Source organism: Rana temporaria, chromosome 11 (genome assembly GCF_905171775.1).
Source record: "Rana temporaria chromosome 11, aRanTem1.1, whole genome shotgun sequence".
NCBI lineage: Eukaryota > Metazoa > Chordata > Amphibia > Anura > Ranidae > Rana > Rana temporaria.
Window position 1 is genome coordinate 35495162 of NC_053499.1, and position 12431 is coordinate 35507592.

A 12431-nucleotide genomic window follows, 5' to 3' on the forward strand; every position below is an offset into this window, starting at 1 on the left:
TTTCGGCCCCCAGTGTTTCTGAGCCCCACAGTGATTGCATGGGTGGCTATGGCTATAACTACTGTCAAAAAAAAAATGTGGTGCTGCATAAAAATGGCTTAAGCTGGTCTCCTCCCAATCCATGCCCCTTGGAGGCATTTCACGCTTAGTTGTACATCTATGACTATATCCGTGGAAGGGTGAACAACATTAGAGGGACGTGGTTTGGGAGGAGAAACACTGAAGATGTTCTACACATGGTGAATTGGGCTGGCAACTGGTATGTGGCTCCTTATTCTTTTTGACAGTGATTTTTGGTAGGCTGGACAAACCCTGTTGGATGCCACCAACCAACCGCATTGAGGCCACTGAGCTGTTGTGTGTTTGTGCTTTAAGAAGCACTCTTTATTCTTCTTGGGGTCACAGCCGTTATTTCTTTAGTTACACACTAAGGCCCGGATTCACAGACAGCGGCGCACATTTATGCCGCCGTAGCGTATCTCCTGTACGCTACGCCGACCCAGCGCAGAGAGGCAAGCATTGAATTCACAAAGCCAATGCTCCCAAAACTGCGCTGGGTTTCGAAGGCGTAAGTCAGCGTAGGTGGAAGTGGGCGTGAGCCATGAAAATGAGGCGTGACCCCATGCAAATGATGGGCCGGGCTTAAGTGTCTTATAGCAAATCCCCATATTAGTAAGTGCCACCTTGGTGTTACTGTTTCTTCACCAGACTAAGTCTTATTTGATGATGTCATTGTATCTCAGTTGTTTAACTGTAATACCTGTCTTCACCTGTAGTAGTGCTGAATGTGACCTCTGATAATGCAGTTTTTGTTCTAAGCAAAAGAAGTGATTCAGAATTGGGAGCCACTTCTGCGTTGAACTTTAAAGTCTCTCAAGTTGGGGTCCACCTTTGGTTAAGACCCCTTTCACACTGGGGTGCATTTCAGGCATTTTAGTTTTAAAAATAGCACCTGAAAAGCACTTCTCAGGACATCCCAGTGTGAAAGCCCAAGTGCTTTTACACTGGGGCGGTGCGCTTGCAGTATGGGGAAAAAAGTCCTGCAAGCAGCATCTTTGGGGCAGTGCAGGAGTGGTGTATACAGCGCTCTCAAACCGCCCCTGCCCATTGAAATGAACAGGCAGAGCTGTCGAAGCACCTGCAAAGCACTTTGGCAGCGCCGCAATGTGAGGCACTATAAACCATTTCTTTAGCCGCTAGCGGGGGTTAAAAGCATGGCTATAACAGCGGTAAAAGCGCCACTAAAACTAGCAGTGCTTTACAGCTAGGTTTACAACCATCTCCCACCACTCCTGACAGGTTCTGGAAGGGAGTCAATAGATGTCCTCCCAGAACTGTACGACCGCACTGTAGCCATCATTCGGCTATAGCATGGTCGCCTGGGGGGCAATGCCACCCAAGGAAAAATTTATTTTTGCCTCGCACACACGTCCCTGTATGCAGGGAAACTAAAAGCCCACTTTTAGGCTTTAAGAATAGAAGAAAGCCATAAGTGACTTGCCACTGAGGTAACCATCAACTGCCACAGTATTGGTGCCTTGAGTTCAGCTTTAAAGGTTGCTAAAGAACAAAATGTATACGGCAGCATACAAGTGCACAAATATTCCCGTTGAAATCTTGTGTCCTTGTCACTTCCTGTGTATTGAACTGAGATCTCAAACAATGTTGTTGACTTTTCAAGTGAGTAAGTGTTGTCACCCTAGGACGGGAAGTGTAGTACTGGCAGAAACACTAGATGAAAATTAGGGGGGGAATGAAAATGAATGCAGCCACTGCATCTAAGGCCTAGAAAGCTGCAATATATTGGATTTTAATTGCCTTTGTATTTTTAGTTAGGGAGCGTGGGGGTGGATACACTTTTTGTTTGTCATTTTTGTTTTGCTTGTTTGTTTATCTGGCAATCTGCTATTGTGTTTTCAGAGATCTGAGTTTTAATGACCTGACAACGTTTCCAACTGGAGGACTTCATGGCCTAGCCCAGCTAAGGCTTACGGGCAATCCTTCCTTCAAGGAGTCACTGCCAGCAAAAGACTTTCTGAAACTCCAGTAAGTGTTTTCCAATGCTCAGTTTTTTTTTGTGTGTGATACAGTAAACATGAAAACCCCATGGTCCAAGCAATTACTGGAACCAGGCACAATAAGAATAGCCATGTACAGCTCGAATGTATACAATTTCTACTGAAAGCGGGGGTTCACCCTATAAACAAGAAAAAAAAAAAAAAAATTCTTCTAGCATAAAATCAGGCATTGTAGCGCGAGCTACAGTATGCCTGTCTCAAATTTTTTATCCCCGTACTCACTGTGTAATCGTACATAGACGATTCCGACTGCCCACGGGGAATGGGCGTTCCAATCCAGACGGAAGGTGATTGACGGCCGGCTCTGGCGCGTCACGCTTCTCCGGAAATAGCCGAAATAGGCTTGGCTCTTCACGGCGCCTGCGCATAGCCTGAGCGCAGGCGCCGTGAAGAGCCGAGACCTACTCCGGCTGTCTTCGGGGAGCGTGACGTGCCAGAGCCGGCCATCAATCATCCTCCCTCTCCATAGGCACGCCCATTCCCCGCGGGAGTCGGAATCTATAATGTACCAGTACACTGTGAGTACGGGGATAAAAAATTCGAGACAGGCATACTGTAGCTCGCGCTACAATGCCTGATTTTATGGTACAATGTTGACACTGAGGGTGAACTACCGCTTGAATCGGCCAAAATTTGGCCATGGGTGTCATTTTAAAGCACCACCTGACTTTATAGAAGTCAGTTTGAAAACAGCCTGAACTGGGTGGAAAATTTATTTTTGAACAGTCGGATATATCATTGTTGGCTCATCCACATCCTGCAACCAATTTGTATGTACATGGTTTTTGTCAGAATATAACCTTGAAGAAATAAACTATCCAGTTCAAATTATATTTGTGTCTGCACGGCCATTATAGTTTATTTTTTCTTTTTCTATCGGTGTGGGTGTAATTTTCTTTTTTGATCTTGAAACATCTGTGCAATGTATCATTGACCACATAATGTATTACATATTACTTGTTCTTGATGTTGGGTTCCTGTCTATTTTAAGGTCAGTGTCTGTCCCGTATGCTTACCAGTGCTGTGCATTTTCTGCATGTGACTCCTACTTGACCTCAACTATTGAAGATGATGGATCAAAGTATCAGAAATTACTGATGGACCATGAGAAAGGTATGTAACTACCAGGGTAAAACAGACAAAAACATATACAAGAGCACATTGGAACTAGGAAAGTAAACCAAGGATGTCATTTATTGTCACACTATTCAAGTTCATCTTTCAGCAGATTAATGAATGATGAGTTTTGATTGGGCCACATGGGTTGGGTCATCTTTGTTAAAATGTTTTTGCCTTTTCTTAATAAAGGCTTCTTCATACAGGATATCAACTGAAAAAATGGAGACCTTCTACTAATGGAATAAAAACTCTTTACTTAGCAAAGTTAATATTCTAGAAAAATATTAAAAGTGGAATTCTACAGTAAAGGCATACCGGTACTTAAAGCGGAGGTCCCGCTTAGATTAGTTTTTTTTTTTTTACCATAAGATTAATTACCCTATTATAAATCATTACTCACTCTTTCGGTTTTCTTAAACCTCCGCAGTCCGGTATCGTTGTAAAGGATCATTTATGAAAATAACTGGAGGACGTTTCCATTTTGCTTGTGGGCACTTGAAGCCCACAAGACCCTATTTCCTGTTTGCGGTGAATGCTTCTTTCCCACCATTCACCGCTCCATCAACACGGAGTGTTGCCATGACAACAGGCGGTGTTGTTGAAAGTTCCCGCCCCCGTTGTGATGGCAACGGAAGTAACATCAAGCGAGTTTCGCTGGGTGGCTTTCCGCACTGAATCATGGGAAGCATGACGCTTGGCTCCCATGAGAGTTGCGGCGAGGGGAAATACAGGATGTACGTCATCAACTCCAGTGGGAGCAATAGACCGGATATACAGATTACATCTTAAATAACAAGGTACTGAAATAGCAAAAAAAATAATGGAGTAATAATGGAGTGCAATATACTTAATGCGATAAGATAAAGTTGCAAATTTGGGTGGAACTCCGCTTTAAAGTGTATAAAAATGTTTAAACCCCTTTCAAACTGAGAATCATACAGAGCATAGACTACACCTTCTGATAACTGCCAGTTAATTACACTTTGTTTCTGATGTCACAGGAACCCTTGAAGATTATATGATCACAGAGGATGAGAAGGATCATGTCCAGGCTGCTGTCCACTGCAATCCATCCACAGGTAATTCTGTTCTGTGTGTTAAGAATCCTGTTCTCTGCAAATGCTTATTTTCCAGAAAAGATTATTAAATCGTAACATGGGGGGGGGGGGGGGGTAGCATACACGTTGAGATCAGATAAATAATTGCAGAGGCCCGGATTCGTAGACATCGGCGTAAATGTAGGCAGGCGTAGCGTATCGTAGTTACGCTACGCTGCCGCAACTTAGAGAGGCAAGTGCTGTATTCACAAAGCACTTGCGTCTAAAGTTACGGCGGTATATCGTAAATGTGCCGGTGTAAGCGCGCCTAAATCAAATGAGGAACGGGGAGCGTGTTTTATGTAAACTAAGCATGACCCCACGTAAATGACGCTTTTTTCGAACGGCGCATGCGTGCGCATGCTCAGTATCACGTCGAATTTTCTAATTAAATTACACCCGCTCAATGCCTGGATGACGTGAACGTAACTTACGTCCAGCCCCATTCACGGACGACTTGCGCAAGCGACGTAAAATCCGACGCTGTTCGTACGTTTCCGACGTCCATACCTAACATGACTTACCCCTGCTTTATGAGGGGTAACTTTACGCCGGCGTATGTCTTGCGTAAACGACGTATCTTGATACGCCGGGCGCACGTACGTTCGTGAATCGGCGTATCTAGCTAATTAGCATATTCAACGCTGAAATATACGGAAGCGCCACCTAGCGGCCAGCGTAAATATGCACCCTAAGATACAACGGTGTAAGAGCCTTACACCGCTCGTATCTTAGCCGAATTTATGCATAACTCATTCGGACTTACGGCGGCGTACATGGCGCTACGCCGTCGTAAGTCCTTTGAGAATCTGGGCCAGAGTAGCTTTTGTAAATTGTCAATACTTTTTACAAAATGTTTCTGAGTTATTCACATATCTAAAACGATCAAAAAGTCAGTGGATAAATTGCCCACATTGGCTTCTAATAAGTACTGTCCATGTCCAAGCTGTTGATCCATGTACGGAGTAAGCCCCATTATTTACCTGCACATAACATTTGCCGCATCTGCAAGTATTTGTACAAATAAGCAGACTCTTTAAAGACACTCACTATTCATTTGCAATGAAAATTGGTTAATGCTTGCTCTTCCCACAACTATTCCTTGCTGTCTTAAAAAAAAAATATATACTAGTATTCAGCCAGCGTAATTTCTATTAAGTGTTGGATTACTATTTTTTCCTAAAATTTTCAATAAAAATGATTAGAAAAAAAAAGAACTTACGATGGCCGAAACATCCTAGGCATTCAGTACACCAGAAGTATCAAATGCCTGGTCCCTCTCCGCCACTCCGCCTGTTGTCATTTGTCCAGACCCTACTTTACAAGACACAACGGGGGACCAGGCACCTATAAGTGGTCTGGATGCCAAAGATGGATCAGTCAGCATAGCTCCTGGACACGGAAGGTATTGGTGGTGGGGGGGATGGTTAGTAAGTGCTAACCCTATTTTTTTTTTTTTTGCAAGCATGGCTTTGGGTTCAAAGTTGGGGGGGAAAAAACACGACTGGGCCTTTTGAAACACTTTACAGCCTTTAGTAGTCTAGATCTGGCCCACCATATTCTGTACCTCACTGTTGATCCATCAGTGTAATTGCAGCTTGACTGAGTGAGATATAGCAAGGGTTGTACCAGATCTTTACCCTGGGAACTAAAGTCAGAATTTGTATAATTGAGCATGCAGGATTCCAGCCTTCTGCTCAGAAAAGCTATATAATATATCTGGCAAACTAGCCATAAACATTAAGGGCCAGATCCACATACATTTGGATGGGCGCAGCATATGTGAGATACGCTACGCCGCTGTAACTTACGTTTTAATTCTTTGAATCCACAAAGAATTTACGCCGTAAGTTATGGCGACGTAGTGTATCTCTCGGCGCCTAATTCAATTCGGCGAGTAGGGGGCGTGTTTCATTTAAATGAAGCGCGTCCCCGCGCCGAATGAACTGCGCATGCACCGTCCCTAAATTTCCTGCCGTGCATTGCGCTAAATGACGTCGCAACAACGTCATTTTTTTAACTTGGACGTGAATTACGTCCATCCCTATTCACGGACGACTTGCACAAAAAAAAAAAATTCAAATTTTGACGCGGGAACGACGGCCATACTTAACATGGCAAGTCTAACTATACGCCGCAAAATACCAGCTTTAACTATACGCCGGAAAAAGCCGACTAGAGACGACGTAAGAGAATGCGACAGCCGCGCGTACGTTCGTGGATCGTGGGAAAAAGCTAATTTGCATACCCGACGCGGAAAACGACGCAAACTCCACCCAGCAGACGCCGAAGTATTGCATATACGATCCGAAGGCGTACAAAGCCGTATGCCTGTCGGATCGAACCCAGATGCCGTCTTATCTTGGTTTGAGGATTCAAACTAAAGATACGACGCGGGAAATTTGAAAGTACGCCGGCGTATCAGTAGATACGCCGGCGTACTCTCTCTGTGGATCTGGCCCTGTGACTCGATTCACATTTATGCAAATCGGATGTTTTTAACATCCGATTCGCATAACATGTGAACTAGACCAGCTTTCAATGGCGCCGGTTCACATATGTCTGGGGCAGCCGCGGTCTGCTTTTAAAAAGGGTCCTGTTTGATTTTGGGTTAGTTTGGAATCGCGCCTGAACCGGTGAACAAAACCGCTCTGGACTGCAAACCGCAGCCGGACATGTGTGAACCTAGCCTCAAGCATAGCCTGGACTGGCAATGACCAATGTCACCTGTGCAAGTACATGATTTTATTTGAATGTCACTGGACAGTCCTTTAATTTTCAGCCTATATATTTTTTCTTTTTCTAGCTTTATGTTTTAGAGAATAAAGTGCAATTTTAAATCTTTGTCCCTTTTACCCCTTATTTAAGCAAGTTTCTACATATAAACTCTCAGCAGTTGCCTTTCTACTGCTGTTCTTGGACAGCTTAGGTTTGCTGATGGTAAAATTACGGAATGGAACAGTCTTTCCAGTAATGAGCTGAGTTGTGAAAAAATATTTCTGGTGTTCAGGTTTCTAGCAGTCAGTGCAAGCATGGATGGTATATCTGATTCAGTGAAAGTTGGAATCTATCTGTCTATGCGCAAGTAGTCTTTATCTGGTATGTGGATATTATTATTTTATTTCTAGTTTAATAATTTATATATACTTTTGTTTTTCAGGTGCTTTCAAACCTTGCGAGTACCTGCTTGGCAGCTGGATGATTCGGCTGACGGTGTGGTTCATCTTCCTTTTAGCCCTCATCTTCAACATCATTGTCATTGTAACCATGTTTGCTTCCTGCTCTTCAATGACATCCTCAAAATTCTTCATTGGTCTCCTCTCTGTCTCCAATCTCTTCATGGGCATTTATACTGGCATTTTGACAGTACTGGACACGGTCTCTTGGGGACATTTTGCAGAGTTTGGCATCTGGTGGGAAACTGGCAGTGGATGCAAAGTGGCTGGGTTCCTAGCAATTTTCTCTTCAGAGAGTGCCATTTTTTTCTTGACCTTGGCAGCCATTGAACGGAGTTTGTCTGCAAAGGATATAATTAAGAAGGAAAAGAGCCAGCATTTAAAGAAATTTCAGATTGCATCAATTCTTGCTCTGTTTCTTGCCATAGCAGCTGGATGCTTGCCATTATTTCATGTCGGAGAGTTTTCTTCCTCTCCTCTCTGCTTGCCTTTCCCGACAGGAGAAACGCCCTCCCTGGGCTTTACAGTAACCTTGGTTCTTCTTAACTCGCTGGCTTTTTTGGTCATGGTTATCACCTACACTAAACTATATTGCACGTTGGACAAGGAAGACCTCTCAGAAAGTTCAGAATCCAGTATGATCAAACATGTGGCCTGGCTGATCTTCACCAACTGCATCTTCTTTTGTCCTGTTGCTTTCTTCTCCTTTGCACCACTCATCACAGCGATTTCCATTACTCCGGAAATAATGAAATCTGTGACTTTGATATTTTTCCCTTTGCCAGCTTGCCTCAATCCAGTACTGTATGTGTTTTTCAACCCCAAGTTTAAAGAAGACTGGAAACTTTTGAAGTGGCACTTGACAAAGCGAAATGGTTCTGTTGCAGTTGCAACCAATGCGCAGAGAGGATGCGTGACTCAAGATTTTTATTATGACTTTGGAATGTATTCCCACTTACAAGGTAACTTTGCAGTTTGTGATTACTGTGAGACTGTTCTATTAAAGAATCCACTTCCTTGCAAACACTTGATAAAGTCTCACAGTTGTCCTACGTTGGCCGTTGTGCCTTGCCACCGATCTGAAAACTACTGGTCAGACTTTGGTACTCAATCAGCCCATTCAGATTGTGCAGACGAGGAAGATTCTTTTGTATCAGACAGTTCTGATCAGGTCCAGGCCTGTGGCCGTGCCTGTTTTTACCAGAGTCGTGGATTTCCCTTGGTTCGTTATGCATATAATATACCAAGAATGAAAGACTGAGACAAAACTTCTAAACTTATTTCTGAAGGACTGTAGCAGTGGCCATAGAGCCCAAATCATTAAGGACCCAATAGCAAAGGGAGCACTTTTGTAAGCACATTGCTTAGAAGAAGGGAAGTGGACAATGGCTTCAGGACTCGGACAAAACCCTTTGAGGTCTTTGAAGCAACATGTGCGGAGTTAAAAAAAAAAAACTCTAATATACACAGTAATGCCTCTGAGGAAGTCAAAAGACTTTTCAAAAAATAATGTGTAAACCAAAATTTTACCTGAAATGTTTTTGTTTGTTCTAATCTATGTAATGTTGTATTTGTTTTCCTTTTTTATATTGTGTTATGTCTGTTTTTTGAATTTTTTTCAATGTTTTGTATAGTTCTCACATACTACCATGTAGGTATTTGAGGGAATGCCATTTGAAGAAGGTCTTGTGCTTATAAGCATTCCACAATGTTCTTTTGACTAAATTGAATGCTCATGTGGTTTGCAGAACTTGTATTTCATGTGCACAGGTCTCCATTATATAATATTTTTTTAATGGAAACATGTACTTGGTACATTTTTGCAAAGTGTACCTGTAACCAAAAATTGTTTTGAATTTGGATAGAGTGGGAAAGAATTAGAACCCATGTCAGGTTTTACTACCATCCAGGGATCCATTGGTGAGATTTTTCCTCACTTTTTTGTTCTCAAGGCAGCGTTTTACCAGTCAGGAAGTGAGAAGATTTGCAACAGGGAAAGAGAAAATTGAAAATCTGACGGGTGTTTGAGCATTCCCTTTTTAAGTAGAAAAAGGAAACAGAACTTCCAACAGAATTAAAATTTACTTTTTCCGTCTGGAGTTGTCCTGGATAATGAGTAAAGCCTAACAAGGGTTCTAATTTTTCCCAACTGTATAGACATTTAAACAATGGCTATCAATACACTCGCTAGCTTCCAAGTTGTCTAGGAGGCCGCACAAGGGCAAATGTGGCCATGGTAATGACGGGCAGAATGGGTACTTCAAAACTGGGCAGTTATTTCGGTAAATCGGTACCGAGAAATTAATGACTTTTAAAGCTTATCAACCATATTTTTTATCTTTATTTTACTTGGACTAAGTGAGGAAATGTTATAACCTCTGTGGGGTTCCATTGCTGTTTTAGTCCCTTCTGGGGAAATTGCTATAATTCCAGTGACAGTAATTAACCAGACTAAGTGAGAGAAAATCTCCTCAAATGGGACCCAGACTGCAGTTAAAACCTGGGTGTGCACCAAAAAGCAAACATTTGAAGTCCATTTTAAAATTCAGATGTGATGATAAAAATCAACCAGTTTCAGGGGTACAAATGCCCCCCTTTTATTATGGCTTTGTACAGTAACACTGTGTACTTTACACAAGATCCTGGCGAGGTAATTGGAATGATAACTCCAGATATCGGTTAAGCTAGTTAAAATCTGACGGAGGTTCTAACAAAAAAAGTCTGGAGTTGCATTTAAACACCAAACAAAATTATCGACACTTTGAATATTTTAAAAACTTGATTGTCGCTATTGTAGGTGTACAAAAGTAACTATAGTGCTGATAAGCATTTCCATCTGCCTTTGCTATAGAGAGTAGTATGGTGGACACTCTTCACATGATGCCTTGGAGTCACTAAACACCGGAGTGCTCATATAGGTTGAGATGGTGCATACCAGTTGTGAGTAGAATCCTAAAGTGAAGCATTAATAATTTATCCATAGCCGTGTACCTTGTGTGCGTGATAACTCCAGATAACTTGCTGTTGGGTCTCATTTGAGGTGCCCTCTCAGTTTGCAATACTGTGATCATAAGTGGGGTATTCTTGGCCTTGCTGTGAAAGAGTAAAGGTGGGGCAGAGGATGGTTTACCAGTTTGCTGCTGAATATGGTACTCTATGAAGCTAGTTTGTTTTTGTCAAACTGCTCATCCATGTGCTCTTTTCCAAGTCTCCGCTGTAATAGAGCATTGCTGCTGTAGCAAAATACATGTTTTGTTGAAAAGCATTTTTCAAATGAACACCAGGTATGGGCCAATAGTGCGAAGATTTAAGGTTTGATAATTTTAAAATGGATCTTTTGCAGTCAATTAAAAATAGGCATTTCTGATAATTGAAAATGTTTCATCACCTAAAGGACTCTTGGGGCTCGTACACACGACCGGTTTTCTCTGCAAAAACCAGCAAGAAAACTGCTGGCAGAGCTTTCTTGCCGAGAAAACCGTTCGTGTGTACGAGGCTTTCAGGTTTCTCGTCTGGAAATCTGGCCAGAATCTCGACGAGAAAAATAGAGAACCTGCGCTCTATTTTCCTGACGAGAAACCCGAGAGTGTGTATACTTGCCTGTCGCTGTGGAAACCCGCGCATGCTCGAAATGACTTTGACGCATGCGTGGTTGCGTTTCACAGCATAGGTAGGGTGAAGCAAGATGGCGGCGACGGCATGGAATGTGACAAGTGCTTTTCTGGTCAGTTTTCTTATCCGGTGCTAATTTAATAGCAGGGTGCTTGATGTATCTCTTACCAACAAATGATGTGATGAGTTTTCTGTTCTAAATGTCAATGCATAAGCTACAACTTTTTCCAGGTTATGAGGTACATTTTGTGTTCTAAAAAAAAAAATCTCCACTGTATGTATATTTTTGCTGTCCAAGTTGCCTTGATCATGCTTTTTGTATCCATTTGTACTATACCTAAAATAGATTGCAACGCACCATGTCTCTGACAGACTAAAGGCCCATACACACGATCTGACTTTTTGACAACAAATGTTCAACGGACCTGTTTGTTCGGACAATCTGACCGTGTGTATGCTCCATCGGACAAATGTTTTCACTTTTTCATCGGACAAATGTTCGCTGTGAATGCTCTCAAACTTTTCGACAACAAATGTTTGATGGAGCATAATCCGATCGTGTGTACTAAAGTACAAAAGTACATACACACATGCTCAGAACCAATGCTAAAGATCAGACAACAATAGCAGAAGTTGCCCAAAGGGTGGCAGTAAACAGCTGGAAAAACCATGTGATTAGGTGAAAGTTGGCTGAAAAAGTCCTGCTGTGTGTATGCAGAACAAGTTCACGGCCAACGCCCATTTAGAGCAAAATCCACAGAAAAGTCTGATGGAAGTCCAATCATGTGTATGAGACTTTAGGCCGATTTATACATGGAGCAAATTTCTTTTCTGCAACCATGGGTTGCAGGAAAGCAATTGTCTTTTGATTTCCCCCATTAACGGACTGTTTACTTGGGAATCCCTCCTGCCAGGCCATTATCTTCTCCCGGCGCTAGGGCAGGGAGAGCTATAGCAACCACTACCAATAATTGCAAGAGTATTTGGCAGGCTGGTTGTACCCAAGTTAATAGATGCATCAACTTGGTACATTCAGCCTGACCATTAACTGTTAAAATCTGGTCCAGTTCCTGCTGAACTGGCCGAGATTCGAATCGCGTATGGCTGGCCTAAGCAAAAAGGTTTTGCATTTCACCACAGTTCTAGAACTCCCCATGGCAGTCCCTGCTACTGCCTTCTTCCCTTTAGTTATGGTGCTAGAATTATTCACAATTTGCTTTATTAAGGCCTCTTTCACATGGGCCTTTACACTCGGGTCCACCTGTCAGTTTTTCAGGCAGACCTGACTGGAAGCTTATTGCAAGTCTATGAGCAGACAGATGTAAGAGGATGTGTCCATTTACAAAATA

General features: G+C 42.6%; 1 protein-coding gene across 1 annotated transcript in view; it reads left to right on the plus strand.

The window, feature by feature from the left end:
* Positions 1-10949, plus strand: part of LGR4 (leucine rich repeat containing G protein-coupled receptor 4) — a 136304-nt gene extending 125355 nt beyond the window's left edge. Inside the window, exons 15-18 of the mRNA XM_040328344.1 lie at positions 1921-2046; positions 3070-3191; positions 4199-4276; positions 7455-10949. Coding sequence (XP_040184278.1) covers positions 1921-2046; positions 3070-3191; positions 4199-4276; positions 7455-8731 — 1603 coding nt within the window. The 3' untranslated portion in view covers positions 8732-10949. The remainder of the gene's footprint in view (positions 1-1920; positions 2047-3069; positions 3192-4198; positions 4277-7454) is intronic.
* The last annotated feature ends 1482 nt before the right edge of the window (positions 10950-12431 follow it).